Source organism: Dasypus novemcinctus, chromosome 12 (assembly GCF_030445035.2).
Source record: "Dasypus novemcinctus isolate mDasNov1 chromosome 12, mDasNov1.1.hap2, whole genome shotgun sequence".
Taxonomy (NCBI): Eukaryota; Metazoa; Chordata; class Mammalia; order Cingulata; family Dasypodidae; genus Dasypus; species Dasypus novemcinctus.
This window is the reverse complement of record NC_080684.1, coordinates 84340843-84363286: the sequence shown is the minus strand read 5'-3', so window position 1 is coordinate 84363286 and position 22444 is coordinate 84340843. Positions and strand designations below refer to the sequence as shown.

General features: G+C 38.0%; 2 protein-coding genes across 11 annotated transcripts in view; one reads left to right on the top strand and one right to left on the bottom strand.

Annotated features, from left to right (window-relative positions):
* The window catches only part of SCYL2 (SCY1 like pseudokinase 2), an 84772-nt gene extending 63644 nt beyond the window's left edge, over positions 1-21128 (bottom strand). For 2 of the 10 annotated variants that reach the window (XM_058308601.1, XM_058308602.1), the window contains exon 1: positions 20869-21106. The gene's annotated coding sequence lies outside the window, so the exon portion shown is untranslated. Of the gene's footprint in view, positions 1-20470 lie in introns of all 10 variants that reach the window. The other 8 variants (XM_071219020.1, XM_071219021.1, XM_058308600.2 and 5 more) reach the window with 7 other exon arrangements.
* DEPDC4 (DEP domain containing 4) overlaps positions 17171-22444 on the top strand; it is a 50541-nt gene continuing 45267 nt past the window's right edge. The window contains 2 exon segments of the mRNA XM_058308597.2: positions 17171-17237; positions 20368-21108. Coding sequence (XP_058164580.2) covers positions 17171-17237; positions 20368-21108 — 808 coding nt within the window.

The following is a 22444-nucleotide window of genomic DNA, read 5'->3' as shown; positions in this document are numbered from 1 at the left end:
AGTTCAGGAAATCAAAAATACACTCTCAGCAAATAGCAGCAGATTAGAAGAAGCACAGGAGAGAATTAGCGACATGGAAGACAGTATATCTGAAATCAAACAGATAGTAGAACTGATCAATAAAAAGATAGAAAAATCCAGCTAGGACTTAGGAACCTGAGTGACAATGCAAAATGCACAAACATCCATATTATAGGCATCCCAGAAGGAGAAGAGAAGGGAAAGGGGACAAAAGGGGTGTTGAAGGAAATAATGGCTGAAAATTTCCCAAATATACTGAGAGAGATGGATGTACATATCCAGAAAGGACAATGCACTCCAAACACCATAAATCCCAATAGGCCCACCCCAAGACATATACTTGTCAAATTATCCAATGCTAAAGACAAAGAGAAAATTGTAAAAGCAGCAAGAGAAAAGAGAACCATCACATACAAGGGAGGCTCCATAAGATTAAGTGATGATTTCTCATCTGAAACCATGGAGGCAAGAAGGCAGTGGTATGATATAGTCAAGGTACTAAAAGAAAAAAATTTCCAACTAAGGATACTCTACCCAGCTAAACTAGCATTCAAAAATAATAGAGTCCAAAATATTCGCAGATAAACAGAAATTAAAAGAGTATATCAACAAGAACCCTGCCCATCAAGAAATACTAAAAGGAGTTCTGCAGGAAGAAAGAAAAAAACAGGAGAGGCAGAGTTGCAGGAGAATGTAAGAGCAAAAAAAAAAAAAAAAGGACAAAAAGGAAAAAAAAAACAAAATATGATAAACACAAGTCCAAACAAAATATGGCTAACATAAATAATTCCTTGAAAGTAATAACACTGAATGTCAATGGATTAAACTCACCTGCCAAAAGATTCAGACTGGGATACTGGATAAGGAAATATGACCCATCTATATGCTGTCTACAAGAAACACATCTTAGACCCAGGGATTCATGGAGGTTGAAAGTGAGTGGCTGGAAAACAATCGTACAAGCAAACAATAACCAAAAAAAGGCAGGAGTAGCTATATTAATATCAGACAAAATAGACTTTAAATGCGAAACAATTATGAGAGACGAAGAATGATATTACATATTAGTGAAAGGGATAATCTTTCGAGAAGAATGAACAATCATAAATATTTATGCTCCTAAAAAAGGTGCCTCCAAATACGTGAGGCAAACACTGGAAAACTAAGTGAAAGAATAAATGCCTCTACAATTATAGTGGGAGACTTTAATACACCACTATCAACTTTGGACAGAACATCTCAAAAGAGAATCAATAAAGAAACAAAAACTTTGAACAGTATATTAGAGGAGCTGGATGTAATAGACATATACAGATCATTACACCTGAATACAGCAGGATATACATTTTTCTCAAGTGCACATGGATCATTCTCCAAGATAGACCATATTCTAGGCCACAAAGAAAGGCTAAATGAATTCATAAAGATCAAAATCATATAAAATAATATCTCTGACCACATTGGAGTGAAACTGGAAATTTGCAAGGGCCAGAAGGCCAGATTTCACACCAAGATATGGAAATTAAACAGCACACTCTTAGAAAAACAGTGGGTAAAACAGGAAATCTCAAAAGAAATTAATAACTACCTTGAAACTAATGAATATGATAACACAACAAACCAAAACGTATGGGATGCAGCAAAAGCAGTACTGCGAGGGAAATTTATAGCCATAAATTCATACATCAAAAAAGAACATGGGAAACGGACTTTGGCCCAGTGGTTAGGGCGACCATCTACCATATGGGAGGTCCGCGGTTCAAATCCCGGGCCTCCTTGACCCGTGTGGAGCTGGCCATGCGCAGCGCTGATGTGCACAAGGAGTGCTGTGCCACGCAAGGGTGTCCCCCGCGTGGGGGAGCCCCATGCGCAAGGAGTGCACCCGTGAGGAAAGCCGCCCAGCGTGAAAAAGAAAGAGCAGCCTGCCCAGGAATGGCGCTGCCCACACTTCCCGTGCCACTGACGACAACAGAAGCGGACAAAGAAACAAGACACAGCAAATAAACACCAAGAACAGACAACCAGGGGAGGGGGGGAAATTAAATAAATAAATAAATCTTTAAAAAAAAAAAAAAAGAGCAGCAAAAATTGAAGAACTGCACATTTGGAGGAATTAGTAAAAAAACAACAAAGTAACCCCACAGGAAGAAGAAAGAAACAAAGAACAAAGATAAGAGCAGAACTAAATGAAATAGAAAATAAGAAAGCACTTGGAAAGATAAACAACTAAGAGCTGGTTCTTTGAGAAGATCAATAAAATTGACAAACTCTTAGCTAGATGAACAAAGAAAAAAAAAGAGAAGATGCAAATATACAAAATAAGAAATGAGAAAGGAGATATCACCACTGACCCCATAGAAATAAAGACTATCATAAGAGGATACTTTGAAAAACTATATTCCAAAAAAATGACAACTCAGAGGAAATGGACAAATTCCTAGAAACACATAAGCAGCCTATATTGACGAAAGAAGAAATTGATGATCTCAACAAACCAATCACAAGTAAAGAGAATTAGTCATTAAAAATCTCCCAAATAAGAAGAGCCCAGGGCCAGATGGCTTCAAAGGTGAATTCTATAAAACATTCCAGAAAGAACTAACACCAATCCTGATGAAACTCCTCCAAAAATATCGAAACAGAAGGAACATTACCTAACTCATTCTATGATGCCAAAATTACTCTAGTACCAAAGCCAAAAACAAAGACACCACACAAAAAAATTACAGACCAATTTCTCTAATGAACTTAGACGCAAAAATCCTCAACAAAATACTTGCTAACCATATTCAACAACGCATTAAACGAATTATACACCATGACCAAGTGGGATTCATTCCAGGTATGCAAGGATGGTTCAACATAAGAAAATCAATCAATGTAATACACCATATAAACAGATTGAAGGAAAAAAAATCACACAGTGTAATCACATGATTATATCATATAGATGCAGAAAAAGCATTTAACAAAATACAGCACCCTTTCTTGATAAAAACACTGCAAAAGAGCGGAATAGAAGGAAATTTTCTGAACATGATAAAGAGTATATATGAAAAACCCACAGCCAACATCGTTTACAGTGGTGAAATCCTAAAATCCTTCCCTCTAAGATCAGGAACAAGACAAGGATGCCCACTATCACCTCTTCTATTTAACATTGTCTTAGAAGTACTTGCTTGAGCACTGAGGCAAGAACCAGATATAAAAGGCATTCAAATTGAAAAGGAAGAAGTCAAAATTTCATTATTTGCAGATGACATGATCCTATACATAGAAAACCCTGAGAGGTCTACAACAAAACTTCTAGAACTCATAAATGAGTTTAGTAAAGTCGCAGGTTAGAAGATCAATGCGCAAAAATCAGTAGCATTTCTGTACACCAATAATGAGCAAGCTCAGGAGGAAATCAAGAAACAAATACCATTTACAATAGTAAATAAAAAAATCAAATACCTAGGAATAAACTTAACTAAAGATGTAAAAAACTTATACACAGGGAACTACAAAACACTGTTCAAGGAAATCATAGAAGACCTAAATAAATGGAAGAATATTCCCTATTCATGGACAGAAAGACTAAATTTTATTAAGATGTCTATCCTACCAAAACTGATCTACACATTCAATGCAATCCCAATAAAAATCAACACAGCCTTCTTTAAGGAACTAGAAAAACTATGAAATTTATTTGGAAAGGAAAGAGGCCCCGAATAGCCAAAGACATATTGAAAAAGAAAAATGAAATTGGAGGAATCACACTACCTGACTTCAAAACATACTACAAAGCTACAGTAGTGAAAACAGCATGGTATTTGCACAAGGAGAGACACACAGACCAATGGAACCGAACTGAGAGTTCTGATATAGATCCTCATATATATAGCCATATTATATTCGATAACCAAACCCTCTCAACTGGGAGAGAATGGCCTATTCAACAAATGATGCCTGGAGAACTGGATATCCATATGTAAAAGAATGAAAGAGGATTACCATCTCACACCTTATACAAAATCAACTCAAGATGGATCAAAGACCTAAATATAAGAGCCAAGACCATAAAAACTTTGGAAAGCAGTGTGGGGAAGCATATACAAGACCTTGTAATAAGAAATGGCTTCATGAACTTCACACCAAAAGCACAAGCAGCAAAAGAACAAGTAGATACATGGGACTTCCTCAAAATTAAAGCCTTCTGCTGCACCTCAAAGGAGTTTGTCAAGAAAGTGAAAAGAGAGCATACACAATGGGAGAAAATATTTAACTATATACCTGATAGGAGACTTATAACCTGCATATATAAAGAACTCCTATATCTTGAAAATAAAAAGACAAACAACCCATTTAAAAAATGGGAAAAAGATTTAAACAGACGCTTCTCCAAAGAAGAAATACAAATGGCTAAAAAGCACATGAAAAAATGCTCCAAATCTCTAGCTATCAGGGAAATGCAAATCAGAACTACAATGAGATACCATCTTACTCCCATAAGATTGGCAGCTATTAAAAAAACAAGACTACAAATGCTGGAGAGGATGTGGAGGAATGGAAACAATCATCCACTGCTGTTGGGAATGCAGAAGGATCCAGCCATTCTGGAGGACAGTTGGGCAGTTTCTCAAAAAACTAGCCATATTTGCTATATGACCCAGCAATTCCACTGCTGTGTATATACCCAGTAGAACTGAAAACAAGGACACAAACCGATATACGCAACACCAATGTCCATAGCAGCATTGTTCACTATTGCCAAAAGTTGGAATCAACCCAAATGCCCATCAACAGATGAATGGATAAATAAAATGTGGTATATACATACAATGGAATACTACTCAGCTTTAAGAATGAATACACTAAAAACACATGTGATATCATGGATGAATCTTGAGAACCTAATGTTGAGTGAAGCAACCCAGGCATTAAAGGACAAATACTACATGACCTCAATGATATGAAATAAGTAAACCAAGCTGCCTCAGAGAGCTAGACACTGCATGATAGGCTTAAAGGAAATTAGGGGGTAGAGGAAGGATGTAAGCTGACACCTACATAAGTGAAATCTATGATAAGTTGGAGGTATTTGTACAAGGAAGGGATAAAATGGGGGCATAGGGTTACCTTTGGGTGGGGCTTTGCGGGCTTGAGAGTGGCTAGGGATGGGAGGATGGGTAATATTGCCCAAGAAATTGGGGGGAGGGTGGGGCAACATATGAACATAGGAGATTGTCAGGTGTTTGGTTGAGAGTATAATGCTGAGAAAACTTTTTCAAAAATATAATAAGGAACGTTACCCGTTTAAGATGCTTAATAATCTGATGCAGGACAGGCTCCTAGAGAATATGTGAATGCTCCTTTTGCCATAGTGGGTTATATCATTGGATAGAGACCCATATAATGAGAGTGAAGGTATACCCACACTCTGGGGAGGACTGATGCCCTCATATAGAGGGAATTGTATCTCTCAAGAGAAATGGTGGCTCCAGGTGCATTAGGGTAATTGAACATGTCAAGCCCTCAACACTGTTGCAAGTATCTCTGAACATGGCCCTTCAAGCAATGAAGATTGACTGTCACTGTGGGTCCTAAGGGGAGGGGGAAAGAGGTATTAAATAGATGGAACCAGTGTAACTGTGTGGGCAATAGAAGTGTTCTACAAGAGTACGCAAGGATGGATATAAGACATGGAAAATTACACCAAAAATATATAGGGGCTGATAGGCTAAAATGTAAATCATTATGTAAAACATAAGATAACTAAAAATTTAGAAAATTGTATAGTCTAAAATATAAACCACAATGTAAACACAAATGTTACCTTGTTTGAAAGCTATTGTCTCAATATCTGTACATTAGTTTCAGTAAATATAGTATGAATATGTAAAAAGATTATTGCTGTGGAAGGGAAAAGGTTTTATGTTGGATATGTGGGAGTACTGTATACTGTATATATGAATTACTGTGATCTAAAACTTTTGTGGAGATAAGCTTAATAATTACAAAAAAGAAGAGAAAAGGATAGGACGTAGACACTGAGGAAAAGACGGAGGTAGTTGCCTTGCCAACTTGCATACAAGGCAACACTTATTGCAGTGATGGAAGGCAAAACATCAAAAACAAAGTTTTTGCATTTTAAAATTTTTTGATACCCCAATTTATTTTTACCTTAATTTCTCTAAATTAATATGTATTCTATTTCTAATCTTTAAACTCATCACTATATTCCATTTTACTACTAATGGAACCTGGCAATATATTGGGTTTCACTTTTCAAGAAGTTTTGGATCACAGAGAGGTTCAACAATGGCAGGGGAAGAATACTGGTGTGGAATGTTATTGACAGGGGACGCATGGTTGGCAGGGAGTTCTACAGGGCATATATCCATAAAAATGTTTGGATGTTTTTACAGTGGTTTCAGTTAAAAACGACAATTGAGGGAGTGCTGAGTTCCTACCCAGGGGAGTTCTATCACATTCCCCAATGGAACAGCAACAATCCCCCAAGTGCAATGGCAAAGACCAGTAAAGACGGATGGTCCAACAATCAGCCCTTGGTACTGATGGCTACGATTATGAGCCTGAGTGCCTGAAATATGAATTAGGCCTAGAGCTACAGGGTGCCTAAGTGTTACCTCTTGAGAGCTTCCGCGTTGCTCAAATATGGCCAGTCTTGAAGCCAAACTCAGCATGTAAATGCGTTGCCTTCCCCCCAGCGTGGGACATGACTCCTGGGGATGAGCCTCCCTGGCGCCGAGGGATTACGACCAAGTACCAGCTGATGATGTAACTAGAAAATGACCTTGAATAAAAGGGTCAACTTGGACCAGCAGAATATTCCAATCTACATATAATAACAGGAGTTAAAATGCTTTTTGACCTGAATAAAAGGGGGAAATGGAAAGGTCAAATGAGTTTATATGGCTATGAGTCTCCAAAAAGAGCCAGGAGGTTATCAGAGGGGTTGCCCTTATGCACACCTCAGCAGAGTCCCAGAGACAGATAAAGTAGATACAACCCCAGGTATTGGTTCTTCTGAGGGCTACAGAGACCCACAGGTTCTAGGGTCATGGCAGATGGAGTTCAGTGCCATGTCAGTTGGTTCTACTTTGGAGTTTGTGTTTCTGTGTGATGGAGCTGGACTCAGACGTTTTCTTTGTTCACAAGCCTCTCCTGGTATTTTTACCAGAACTGTAGTTGGTGCTGGGGTTTAATATATACCCAGGGAATCTGAGTCTCTGGACTGACCATGTGATAGCCAGGCCCTGAGCCTCAACAGACTTCAGCTCCTACACTCTGGTTTATTGGACTTACACTCAGCTAACATGGAGTTGAAGTAGGTCAACCACCACACCAGGAAGCCAAAAGTGCCTACAATTGAAAGCAGGAGGATTGCATCCAGCATCCATGTGGAATCTAAGCCCCCTCTTTATATAGATGTGGAGTGGACACAACCATTCAAAGGTCCACAGGATGGAGGAATAGAGTATGGATTAGAGTGGACTTACTGATATTCTACTCATGAACTATTGTGATTAGTAATCAAAGAAAATGTGGCATTGGTGTGGAGAAAGTGGCCATGGTGGCTGCTGGGGGTAAGGAATGGGAGGAAGAGATGAGATGTGGGGGTGTTTTCAGGACTTGGAGTTGTCCTGGGTGGTGATGCAGGGACAGTTACTGGACATTTTATGCCCACCCATGGCCCACTGGATGGACTGTGGGAGAGTGTGGGCTACGATGTGGACCACTGACCATGAGGTGCAACGGTGCTCAGAGATGTATTCACCAAATGCAATGAATGTCTCGTGATGATAGAGGAGATTGTTGTTATGGGGGGAGGAGTGGGGTATGGGGCTGGGGAGTATATGGGGACCTCGTATTTTTTTAATGTAATATTAAAAAAATAAAGACCAAAAAAATAGCAAAAAAAAAAAAGAAATATAAGAAACTAACAAACCAGTCACATTTAAGAAGACTGAATCCATCATCAACAATCTCCCAGCAAAGAAAAGTTCAGGACCAGATGGCTCAATAGGTGAAGTCTACCAAGCAGTCTAAAAAAAATTAACAGCAATCCTGTTTAAGTCCTTCCAAAAAATTGAAGAGGAGGGAAAATTACCCAACACATTTTATGAAGCCAACATCACTCTAATACCAAAGCCAGATAAAGATACAATAAGGAAAGAAAATTATAGGCCAATCTCTCTAATGAACATAGATGCAAAGATTCTCAACGAAATACTTGCAAATCAAATCCAACCACATATCAAAAGATGTATACATCACGACCAGGTGGGATTAATTCCTGGCATGCAAGGCCAGTTCAACATAAGAAAATCAATCAACGTAATATACCACATTAACAAATTGAAGGGAAAAAATCACATAATCATCTCAATGGATGCAGAAAGGACATCTGACAAAATTTAGCTTTTTTTTTTTGATAAAAACACTTCAAAAGATAGGAATAGAATGAAAATTCTTCAATATGATAAAGGCATGTATGAAAAACCCACAGCCAACATCATACTCAATGGGGAAGGGTTGAAAGCTTTCCCTCTAAGATTGGGACCAAGGAAAAGATGCCCACTGTCACCACTGTTATTCAATGTTGTATGGGAAATTCTAGCTAGGGCAATTAGACAAGAAAAAAAAATTTAAAGGTACCTGTAGCAGTTTTGATATTATTGATGAATTCCAAAAAGAAATATTAGAGTATGTTTGTAAACTGATCTTTTCCTCTGGGCATATTAGATTATATTGGATTCAGAGGTTTACTTGATTAAGTAATTATGTAAACCTCTTGTGCCAGTAGGGCATTGAGTCCCTACCCTTTGGTGGGTGGTGACTCACAGATAAAAGGTATGGCAAAGGACAGAGTTGGAGGGGTTTTGATGTTGAAGTTTTGACGTTGGAGATTGATGCTGAAACCTTAAGCTGGAGCCCCGGGAAGAGAGGAACCTAGGAAGCCTGAACAATCACAGACATCAGCAGCCATCTTGCTCGAACACGTGAAAAGAGACTTAGGTGAGGGAAGTAACTTATGCTTTATGGCCTGGTATCTGTAAGCTCCAACCCCAAATAAATACCCTTTATAAAAACCAACCAATTTCTGGTATTTTGCATCAGCACCCCTTTGGCTGGCTAATATAAATAGCATCCAAATAGGAAAAGAGAAAGTAAAACCCTCACTATTTGCAGATGGTATGATCCTGTATTTAGAAAATTCTGAAGTATCCACAGCAAAGATACTTGAGCTAGTAAAAGAGTTCAGCAAAAAGGCAGGATACATGATCAACTCGCAAAAATCAGTAATGTTTTGGTACAAGAGTACTGAACAATCTGAGGAGGAAATCAGGGGAAATTTTCCATTTACAATAGCAACAAAAAGACTCAAATACCTAGGATTAATTTAACCAAAGAAGTACAGGACCTATATGCAGAAAACTACAAAACAGTGCTAAAAGAAATCAACAAAGACCTAAACAAATGGAAAGACATTCTGTGTTCATGGATTCGAAGACTAAATATCGTGACAATGTCAATCCTATCCAAACTGATTTATAGATTCAATGCAATACCAACCAAATTCCAATAGCTTACTTTACAGAATTAGATAAGGCGATTACCAAATTCATTTGGAAGGTAAAGTGCACCAAAATAGCCAAAAGCATACTAAAAAAGAGTGAAAAAAAGAAAAAACAAAAATACAAAAAACAAAACAATAAAAAATAAAGACAAGGAAAAAAGAAGAAAAGCAACATGGGAAGAATTTCACTGTCTGACCTTGAAACATTTTACACAGCTACAGTGGTCAAAACAGCATGGTACTGGTATAAAGATAGACACATCCATCAGTGGAATAGAATTGAAAACCCAGAAATAAATGCTCACCCAGAAGGTGAACTGCTTTTGGACAAATCTACCAAGTCCATGTTAACGGGAGAAAACAGTCTCTTCAACAAATGGTGGGGAGAACTGGGTAAGTATAACCAAAAGAATGAAAGAGGAACCCTATCTCACTCCCTATATAAGAATCAATTCAAAATGGATCAAAGACCTAAATATAAAAGCTAGGACCATAAAACTACTAGAAGAAAATGTAGGGAAACATCTTCAAGACCTTGTAGCAGGTGGTAGTTTCTTGGACCTTATACCCAAAGCACATGCAAAATATAAAATAGATAAGAGACCTCCTTAAAAGTAAACACTTTTGTACCTCACAGGACTTTGTCAAAAGGGTGAAAAGACAGCCCACTCAATAGGAGAAAGTATTTTGAAATTACATGTCCAATAAGGGTGGGTTTTTTTTTTTAAGATTTATTTTATTTCTTTCTCTCCCCCAACCCCCTTGCCTGCTGTGTCCATTCACTGTGCGTTCTTCTGTGTCTACTTATCTTCTCTGTAGGCAGCACCAGGAACTGGTCCTGGGACCTTCCAGAATGGAAGAGAGGCGCTCAATCTCTTGTGCCACCTCAGTCCCTGGTCTGCTGCATCTCTCATTGTCTCTCCTTTTTGTCTTTTTTTGTTGTGTCATCTTGCTGTGCCAGTTCTCTGCATGGGCCAGCACTCCTTGCACAGCCCAGCATTCCTGCATGGGACACCACTCCTGCATGGGCCGGCTCGCTGCTTGGGCCGGCCTGCCTTCACAGGAGGCCCCGGAAATTGAACCCTGGACCTCCTTATGGTAGATGGGAACCCAATCGTTTGAGCCCCAATAAGCATTTAATACCCCAATAAGCATTTAATATCCAGGATCTATAAAGAGATGTTACAACTCAACAAGACAAATGACACAATCAAAAAATGGGCAAAAGACTTGAATAGACATTTTTTCAAAGAAGAAATACAAACAAACAAAAAAAAAAACACAGGAAAAAATGCTCAACATCATAATGATTTGGGAAATGAAAATCAAAACTACAATGAGATATCATTTCACACCTTTCAGAATGGCCACTATTAAAAAGACAGAGAACTACAAGTGTTGGAGAGTATGTGGAGAGATAGGAAGGCTTATTCACTATTGGTGGGAATGCAGAATTGTATAGCTACTGTGCAGGACTGTTTGGCAGTTCCAAAAGGTGAATATAGACTTGCCATGTGACCCTGCAATACCACTACTGGGTATATACCCAGAAGAACTGAGAGCAGTGACACGAACAGACATCTGTACACCGATGTTCATAGTCGCATTATTCATGATTGCCAAAAGCTGGAAACAACCTAGGTGCTCATCAACTGATGAATGGATAAACAAACTGTGGTATATTCACATGATGGAATATTAAGCACCTGTAAGAAGAAATGACATCATAAAGCATATGATAACATGGATGAACCTGGTGGACATAATGTTGAGTGAAGCAAGCCAGACCAGACACAAAAGGACAAATACTGTATGATTATGTTACTATGGACCACATACATTGTGTAACATATTGTATGATTAAAAAAAAAAGTATACATATCCAGTACATTTTTTTTTTTTTTGGTTTTGGGGTTTTTTTTTAATTTGTTTTTTTGCTTTTGGTTTTTTTTGCAAAAGAAAAAGAAAGTCTTTATTGCAATAAATTAATCTAATGAGCATGTCTGAGACAGCACAAATCAATTGGTCAGGGCAATAAGAGCCTCTACTACATTGCCCATGTGCTCCCGCAAGCTTCACTCTGCTGCTGTTCTTGAGACCTCCATCTGTCATTATCAGCTCCAGATCTTCCTTCTTGATTCTGACTTTTGTCAGTTCCTTCTCCCGCTCATGTTTGACTTTCTGATCCTGGGACCGTCAGTCTCCAATCACTGACATGGCCATCTCCAGATTGGAAGCCTGAATCTCCTTTTCGTTCGCATGTTCCATGACCCACTCCAGATTCACTATCATGTTTCTGGCTTCTCCAGAGGCCACTCCAGACCCCAAAACCAGTACATTTAATTGAGAAATATTTTTACTCAACTGAGTTTTATTTTTATTTTTTAATTATTTATATTTTCAATTATTAAATGTACAAAATAAAGTTTTAAAAATTACATTAAATATAAATGATTGAAAATTCCAATTAAAGGGCAGAGGCTGTCAAACTTGATAAAAAAGCAAAAGCCAACTATATGCTGCCTACAAGTAGCCCAAATACAAAGACACAGAAGACTTAAGTAAAAGAATAGGAAAATAAACCAAGCTAGAGTGGCTATATTACTAGCAGATAGAATGGGTTTCAAGATAAAAGAGGGGCATTCATAAAGATAAAATTATCAATTCATCAAGAAGATATAACAATCCCTAAAGTATACACATCTAATAAGACAGTTTTAAAATAAATGCAACAAAGACTTACAGAACTGAAAGAATAAATAAATCCACAATTACAGTTGGAGACTGTGATTATTTTGTGTGTCAACTTGACCCACACTACACAGACTTGCCAGCTTCAATCCATGGCAGGATTGTGTGAGCCAACTCCTCATAATTAATCACTTAGTACACAGACACACATACATACACAGACATACATAAGTATGTATCCATCTATGCCCTGGTGATTCTGTTTCTCTGGAGAATACCACCTAATACAGAGGCATAAGTATTTCTCTTTCAGTACCAGATAGGCCAAATGGACAGAAAATGAGCAAGGATATAGATGACCTGAACAAAACTGTCAAACAACCTAACCTAAAACACTCAAGTCAACAATGGCAGAATGCGTATTTTTTTCATTTGCATATGGAACACTCACTAAGATAAACTATATGTTGGGCCATAAAACAAGTCTCAAAATATTTAAAAGTACTGAAATTATATAAAATATGTTCTTCGACCACAATGATATTAAACTAGAAATCATTAATAGACAAATATTTGGAAAAACTGAAAATCCTTGGAAACAATTCTAAATAATCCAAGGACCAAAGGAAAAAAAATCATGACGATACTTTTAAAATAATTTGAAGTGAATGAAAATGAAAATTTTGAGGGATGCAGGTAAAACAGTGTACAGTGGGAAATTTATAGCTTTAAATGTTTAAATTAGAAAAAAAGGAAAAGTCCAAAATCAATGATCCAAACTTCCATCTTATGAAGCTAAAGGGGGGGAAGAGCAAAGAAAATTAAACTCAAAATAAGCAGAAGAAACGAAATTAAAATAAGAATAGAAATAATTACTCATTAACACTCAATTTAATATAATTTAATATTCATTTAATAGAGAATGAAAAAATAAAATCAAAATGTTTTTTGAAAAGATAAATAAAACTGGTAAACCTCTACACTTATCAAGAAAATAAAGAAGACACAAATGAACAACATGAGAAATAAAATAGAAGAAACACCTATAAATTGTAGAGATTCTAAAAGAATTATAAGGCAATATTATGAACAACATTATGCCAATGAATCCAACAGCTTCTATGAAATGGACAAATTCTTTGAAAGCCACCAACTACTAAAATTGACTTAAGAAGAAAAATAAAGTCAGAATAGTTCTGTATCTATTAAAGAAATTTCATTCATATAATTACAACCTTATCACAAAGAAAACTCCAGGCTCAGACGGGTACACTGACAAATTCCATCAAAAATGTAAATAAGAATAATACCAAGTCTATACAAGCTCTTCCAGAAAATGGAAATGGATAGGACACTATCTCATGTTATACAGTTAGCAATTACTCTGATGCCAACACCAGATAAAGACAAAACAAGAAAACTACATACCAATATTCCTCATTAATGTGTAAAAATCTTTAACAAAATATTGGTATATCAAATTAACAATTTCAACCTCACAGCCAAGTGAGATTTATTTCAGGAATGCAAGGGTGATTTAATATTTGAAAACCAATCCACATAATTTACCATTTTACCTGAACAATGAAAAAATACCTGTATGATCATCTCAGTAGGGGCGGAAAAGAATTTGACAAAAATTCAACACCCATTTATGATATAAATGCTCAGCAAACTAACAGAAGTGAACTGCCTCAACCTGATAAATAACATTTTCAAATGCCTATAGCTAATATAATATTTAAAGATAGAAGACTGATTAATTTCTGCCTAAGTCTGGGAACAAGGCAAGGATGTCATCCACTTCTACCATTTCTATTCAATATTCTAATGGTGGTTATTAGCCAAAGCAAGAGAACAAAAGCAAGGCCATCTGGACTTGGAATGCAGAAATAAAATTATTTCCCAAATGACAGATTATGTACATAGAAAATCAGAATGAATCTACAAAAAAGTTACTAAGTTTAGCAAGATTACAGAATACAATACATATAAAAATTGTTTTATTTTTATATACTAAAAATGGACAGCTGAACATTGAAATTTTAAAAACAAAAAAAATAAGAAAATTTTAAAAACCTAAAAATACTGTTTACAAGAGAATGAAATACCTATGGATACTTTAACAAGATATGCAAGACCTGTACAATGAAAACAACAAAAACATTGCTGAGAGAAACTGAAGATCTCAATAAATGGAAAAAGATAGTCCTTCATGGATTGGAAGACTCAATATTATTAAGATGTCAATCTTCCCAAATTAATTCAATGCAACCAAATCAGAATGACAGGACTCTTTTTGGAGAAACTGACAGTGATTCTAAAATATTACTCTGAGAAGGGGTCCACAGGTTTTATTAGGTGGTCAAAAGGGTCTAGAGCACAAAACTCCTATTGTTTTCCAAATCTTCAACTTTCACATATACTCTTTATAAAAATAGATTTGCCTGAACAAGTCTGTCATTTACAGATTCTCCTTAACCACAATTTTTCCCACTTGACCAAAGAGAAGCCTATCTTTCAACCACCCCAGTCTCCTTATAGGGCATTTTCTTTTCTTTATAGGACATTTCCCTAGATATAAAAAATTTTGAGGTTGGGGGAGTGTGTGTGAAGGTGGGGGAAGGGAGGGTGGAATGTGGTAGAAAGGAGCAATTTGAGAATTCATTAATCCTGAGAGAAAGTTTCTTAAGAATAAAGCAAAAGAGAGTTTGGCAAGAAATACTCACTGAAGGGAGAAGTACTTTATGTCTTCCAGATCAGAAGTTAACAGCAAGACCAATGCCTTATCTATCAAAGAATTACAATTAAGAAGGTTGTTCCAAGGACATGTATGAATACATCCAAATGAATTTTAATTGATAAGCATAAACACCAAGGTTTAAAGAAAGTAAAGCAAAATTACAATCAATAACAATCTAAAATTAGACCCCTTGCAACTACATAAACTCTTGATGAAACTTTTAGATGACATCATCTTAAAGATATGCAAAGGGATACCTGATTTTTAAATTTTATTTAGAGGATACATAAACAAAAACATCTGAAGACCACTAGCCTAATTTAGCACTAGTTTGTTTCCCATTTTCTCTATTGATTATATTTATGTAACTATAACCTACTTCCTTCCATTAAAGATTTGAACTATCTGTAAATGGAAATGAAGACTCATTTTCCCTTTTTAATTTAATGCTGCATTTCTGTAAGCAGCTAGGAAATGTTGCTATTGGCATTATGAAAACATTTCTTTGCTATGCCAAGTTGCTTTCCATGAACATCTGCTACTGTTTTGTTGGGGGAGGTGAAGAGACACAAAAACTCTACTTAAAACCTACACATCCATTCCTTTAACTCTTCCTAACTAGCTACATACAACATGTTATGCATCTTATTATATACTGTGGACACATATATAAAGTGAACACATTTTTGCCTTATTAGGGACTCAGTCCAAATGCAGACTAAGAGTGCAAAGAGTTATAGCAATTAACTAGTGTTATGAATGTACTGCTTATAGGAACATGAAAATGGGCTCAAAAATGAATTGTGATGATGGAGGAGGTTGTTGTTAAGGGGGGAGGAGTGGGGTGAGGGGGGTGGGGGGTATATGGGACCTCATATTTTTTGAATGTAACATTAAAAAAATAAAGACCAAAAAAATGAATTGTTTTTCAGGTAGGAAAAAAAGTGAAGGAGCATTTGAGAAAGAGGGCTTACCGTGTGCTAAGACATGGAGGGGAGGAAGATTATGATATGATCAGTACAAATAGATCAATATGAAAACAAAGGATATTTTCATAGTAGGCATTTCAAATTTGAGATGCCTATGGGTGATGCAAATTGAGTCAACGCTGGTATACATAAGGTAGAGAACAGATTCAGAAAGTCATTTGGTAATTTATTTAATATTTATTGAGTACTCAATATGTACTTTAAGAAAGGGGAGGAGGTAAAGGAAAATAAGTCATCTCAGCATGCAAGGGAAAAGAAAATTAAGCCAACCTCAGCATTAGTCTACAGTGTGATAAAATGCCATAGCAGATACAGGACACAGTGTATAGAGAGAAGCATAAAGAACAGACGAATGCTTCCCAAAAGAGTAATGCTAGAGATGTCTTTAAAGTGAGCAGAAGAGTTAAGTAAATAGACAATGGGAGAAGTGCAGGAGTAATAAAAAAGTAATAACAAGGCAGTTCAGATAAAAGTTGGTGGAAAAGAAGGATGTATGGCAAATTAGACAAGATGGACCAGATCATAAAGGGCATTGAATAAAAGAATCACACTAAGAGAAGCTACAGAAGGGTTTTAGGCCTGAGTAAGATGCTCAATCACTCCATTAAGCAGAGTGAAAGAGATATTAGGAGTGAAGGTGGGGAATATGGCAGGATTAAAGAGAACTTTAATATGTAGTTCAGGGATGTATACAAAGCAAGGAAATAAATACCGAAAGAATCAAGATACTGGTTACCTCTGGAGGAAAGTACAATTGGAAATAGGGAAAGGAAAGACAGAGAAGAGATGGTAGGAGGGAGGGAGTGTTTCAAAGATACTAGTTACATGGATATTTCTTTTATAATACCATATTAAATTATTTTAAGCACTTTTTTATGTTATATTTCACAGTTTAAACAAAATTTAAAGGCGGAGGGTTGCTGAATTAGGGAAGTAGCAAGAGAAGAAAGGCCAAAATGAACAAGTATGAGGTAGAACTAACACAATTTAGTGACCTATTACATAGTGAAAAGTACAAATTTAGGAATCTCTCTCCAGGTCTCCAATTTCAGTCTAGGTGGGGATGTGAAGCCATTTGCCAAGGCAGGGCATACAAGAGATAACTGTTTGCTTTGTGGGAAGAAGAACTCAATTTTAGACATGTTGAATTTGGATTGCCTTAATAACACTCAGATGAAGCTATCTAGTAAGTTTTCAAGACATGCAGGTAAGAAAAAATGTCTAGACTGATGAAAAAATTTGGGCACCATGACCTTACTGGCAGTACAGTACTTAAGAAAAGGGGCTTGAAAACCTTTACCCAAGGAGACCCAAAAGGAATAAATGTATCATGAAAATAAAAGAAGGCTTGGGGGCAGATGTAGCTCAGTGATTGAGTTCCTGCTTCCCATGCATGATGAGGTCCTGGGTTCAATCTCCACTACTTCCTAAGGAAGTAGAAAAAAAAAAAAAAAAGACCAAGGACACAATAATGTCGATGAGCTCGCAAAACAACAAATGAACTTAAATGAGATTTTTGAACTATTAGCAATAGCTATTTGACATGTAAGATGTAAGAACCCTAGAGTCCAAGTAGCTTTTCTTAAAATGATAGATCTTCACATTTTCATGTGATTAAATGAAGAAATAGTCTATTTTTTCCAAAGACTAAAACATGTTATAAAAGTTATAAAAGATAGAAATGCTTATTCATATAAGTCATTTCCCCTAATATACCATTTATTTGAATTCTCTTGAAATTCAACCATCTTCTCCTCCTAAATTTCAGTCAAAATAAGATTTGGGGAAGCTTCTGTATGATCCCAAGATAGTATCTCTCTACCAGCTGGCTCAGCCATCACTTAGCATTCAGTAGAACTAGTACAGGGATTCCTAAGATTTCAGGGGGTCCTAAGCTTGAATTGAAAAAAAATCAATCTATTATGTTTATTTTCTCTGACCCTAATTGAAATCCAGCATTTCCTTCATTTATGAATTTATTCAATAATAAATTACAGTAGTATTCATTTCACCTGACTGGCAAAGGGGTCCGTGGAACAAAAAAGGTTAAGAACCTCTGAACTAGCAGGTGAATCTGTTGTAATACTGGATTTTACATGCACCTTATAGAAGGTGGGTTGAGAGTTAAAGCACTGGATGGCGGCAGTGGCAGAATTGGCAATTCTTTCAGTTCTGCCTGCTCATGATAGCAGAAATCTAAAGGACGTAAAATTATATTTATGCTAAAAAAATTTTCCTGAATTTTGGAAATAATTTTTTTAAAAGCCTCTACTTCCCCAAAAGAATATTAAAAAGCAAAATTAGCTTGTTTTTTGGTTACAAATATTGCAATGTAAAAAGGTTACTTTAGGTCAAGAGTTCTTTCTTGATTTTCAGAAAGTATGAAATCTAAAAGACATTATAGTATAATGTGTGAAAACTTAAACTCATAAATACTAAAGTACTGTGTAAAACAATGGTTTTCAAACTTTGGTGAACATCTAACCTGGATAACCTATTAAATATAAAAATGCCTATATAGTATTCCAAACCTCTGGAATCAGAATCGATAAAGGTGCATTTAGGGCACTTGGAGTTTGAATAAGTTCTCAGGTGATTCTGATGCACAGCAAGTGTGATGATAGTGTTACACAGTTAAGTACACAATCCTCAGTGGCAAGGAAACCTGGGTTCAAATGCCAATTCTAATATTTACTAGCTCTGTGACCACCAACTAGCCTTCTAAATGCTATTTCTAAGCTATAAAAAAGGAAAAGTGGTACTCATATGTCAAGTGATGGTTGTGAGGATTTAAGATGACGACATACATAAAATGCTTAGTACAATGCCTGGCACATTTAGTAGGCTTTCAATGAATTTATTCATTTAACACTTATTAAGCTTTTAGTTTGAACAGATAAGGAACACCTCATTACTATTAAGTATTAATAATATGGCAACCCTGCAATGATGCTATGAGAAAATAATCAGGAAACACTTCCCTGAAGTGAGATGAAGACAAGTAGGCATTAACTAGGTGAAAAGGAAAGAGTTCCTGAAACAGGAGACCCCAAAGTACAGGATGGGTTGAAGAGAAAGTGAATGCCAGAAAGCACCAAGACATGCCGCTGGAAAAGCAATTAGTTGGGCCCAACCATGGAACCCTCATAGAGCAAGTTAAAAGAGTTTACCGATTTTCTTAAAAACAATTAAGTTACTGAAGTGTTTTAAACATGGAAACATTGTGATTAAATCTGCATTACAGTTTTCTGTGGAAAACTATACAGGAGGCCAGAGTAGATGAGGGTAGGCCATAATTAAAAGGCTACTAAGTAGTCCAGATGAGAGACAAGGGTGGCTGGAACTAAGGTAGTAGGGGTGAAGATGAAGAGTAGACAGATTCAAGAGGTAAAAATAACAGGGCTGTGCCATGGATTAAGAGGCACCGAGAGAGAGGAAGTTGTCAAATTTCTACTCCTATAGAAAGGAATGGATAGTGATACTAATTAATGTCTTATATACAATGAGAGGACCAACTATTTTAAATTATAGGCTTGATTTTTACAGAAATATTCCACTGGATGGAAGCACAATGTGCATTCCTTAATTTTATTGGGTGTTTATGGATCTTAGAAACAAACAAAAAAAAAAAAAGTAAGTTTCTGCAAGTGTGTAGGTAAAGTGGTTCCAAACATGAAGGCCTTTACCTTCCATTAGTTTCCTTTTCTTTACATAATGCCCCAAAAGCTTCCTTTATAACTATAATGTCTCAAAGCAGCAATTCTATTTATACACATAGCTAATTAAATCACTTTCAAACTTTTTAAAAAAGATATGACAGGATACCAACCAAAGAAGCTTGCAAAGTCCAAAAGGAAGCCTCAAACACCTGCCTTTCCAGCGATCACCCTTACGTGATTCGGTTTACAAATCACATGCTGATTTGGAGCATTTTTATCAAACCATTAATTTTCCAGAATAGGTAGACATACTACTTAGAAAACTTCCTACTTATAGATCCAAATTCAAGAGAAAAAAAAGTCACAGAAATAATTCCTAAATTTGAACTACAAAAAAACTAGTTTGCAACTTATAAGTTACTAGTGACTTTAAGTCGCTTGAGTCTGGAGTCTCAAGACTATTAGAGGGGTATAATCTGCTGATATTGGTCTCCTTAATTACTGATCATTGGTACGTGTTCAGTCGGATCCAAGAAGTTTGTGCAATCTTTACCAATCTAAACCTTCCTCCACCCTTTTGTCCCCGCTTAGGAAAACAAGAGAGCAAGAGCTATCAAGGGGATTTTTAGTTTTAACAAAACACCCGCCCTACCTACCTAACACACAATAACCTTCCAGTCCAGAACTGCAGCTACAGTAAGAGAAGGACGCCGGGCGGTAGGGCCCTAGCAGGTGACCCAGGTTATCAGAGTGAACCTCGAAACCAAGAAAGCTGTCTCACCCAGTTCCAGAGTTGTACCCAATTTCCCAAAAAGCAACCAAGATCTCCAACACGGAAACCCGAGCTCCCGAGCCAGCGCGGGGGACTCCCCTCCGGCAGAGGACTCCAGCCCGGGGTCTTCCGTCGCCTCAAGGCCTCTTCGGGGGGGCTCCAGCTTCTCGGATCCGCTCCCCCGAGCCTGTCGATCCCCAGGCCGGCTTCGCACCGGCTCACCGCCTCGCGGCTCCGGTCCGCAGCCGACAGGCCCGTCACCAAGCAACAGTCGCCAGCTGGGACGGCTCGGGAGGCCTACCCCGGGCGCGGGTCCTGCCCCATGCCCTCCTCTCTGGTCTCGGGAGCCGAGGCGAGAGAGCGGCGATTAAGGGGAGGTCGCTCGGTACCTGCGGACCGCCACCCACCTCTTTTACCTCTCCTCCCGGGAGGGGCGGTGCTGGGGTTCGCTCCCCCCGCCCCTCCCAAACGCTGCTTAGCTGATCCTGCTCAGCCTCGGCTCCTGGCCATTGTCGCCGGCTTACTCCATAGTCTCCTCCACCCGCGCGGTTCTGAAGGCAGCAGCTGGAGTAGGGAAAGGGGAAGGGAGGGGAGGGGCTGGGGAGGAAGAGTAAGGAAAGGGGAAGACCGAAAGGCCGGCCCACCGGGTATGACGTCACTTCCGGACGGTTAGGAAGGGGCGGGGCCCGAGCTCCCCTCGGTCTCCGCCCCCCGGAGCCAGGTGGGGGCGGGGTTATGGAGCTGGGGAGAAAGTCCTGTGCGAGGGCCGGTCGGCTCATTTGATTGCCTTGTTGCGTAGCCTCAGCCGCCAGAACGAGCTTCGTGGCTTAGAAGGGAGCAGGCCGACTTTCTTGAACCCTAGAGGTAACGTCTGCCGGAAAAGGAGAACAGGTAGCCCAATAGTATACCGTAGCCAAATCTGTAGAAGATCGGGGGTCAGCTGAAGGAAGGGGGCTGGTGATTTCCTTTCTGGTCCTGGGGGTTCTGGGTTCCGCCCCCTTCTTGGCCCACCTGCTCCCCAGGTCGTAAAGCAGGGATTCTTCACCAGGAACCCTTTGGGGGTCTGTGGAAAGATTTTAGGAGGTCCTTGAGTTTGAATTGAAAAAAAGTCAACTTATCTTTATTTCTCTGACCTCTACCAAATCTAGTATTTACTTCACTTATGAGTGTATGTAATAAATTACAGTAGTAGTCATTTCATATCACATTACAGTTGTTGCATATCTCAAAAAACCACTTACGCTCATCTGGTAGTTGTTAGATCTGAGGCTAGTTGACACTACAGTCTGTTTATTTTGTGTTTCAGGAAGCACCTGGAACAGAACCTGGGACCTCCCATGTGGGAGGTGGGAGTCCAACCGCTTGAGCCACTCAGCTCCTGAAACGAGTGGTTTTAAACTTTAATATGTTTATGAGCCGCTTGGGGACCTTGTTAAAATGGAGATTATGAGTCGCAAATAGGATCCAATATTCTGGTTTTCTAATAAGTAGGTGCTGGGGGTCTCCAGGCTACATTTTCAGCAACTAGGGTAAAATACTAAACGTCCAGTTCATTGAACCCTAGGACCATTTTTTTAACTTAGCCTATTTGTTTAATGAAGGTGAGAGAGGCAGGTAGTTCATGGAAAATATCCTTGTTTCCACGGCTCGCCCTGTCGTCCCCCACCCATCTCCGTAATGTCCACAGAGTCTCTGGCTAATATCTCAAGAATTTGAGGCTGATAGGTTTTTATTTCATTTTTGTCATAAATATCAGGTTCTATAAAAGTGGGTGTTCTGGGAAGTGGATGTAGCTCAAGTGATTGGGCTCCCACCCCATATGGAGGGTTCCGGGTTTGGTTCTGGGGTCTCCTGGTGAAGGCGAGCTGGAATAAATCTTAAAAAAAAAAGTGGGCATTCCATTTTCAATTATCCATTGTCAATAGAGGAGAGAAATCTTGGATTCCACCACAAAATCTAGATTCTAGATGTTTCAATATATCC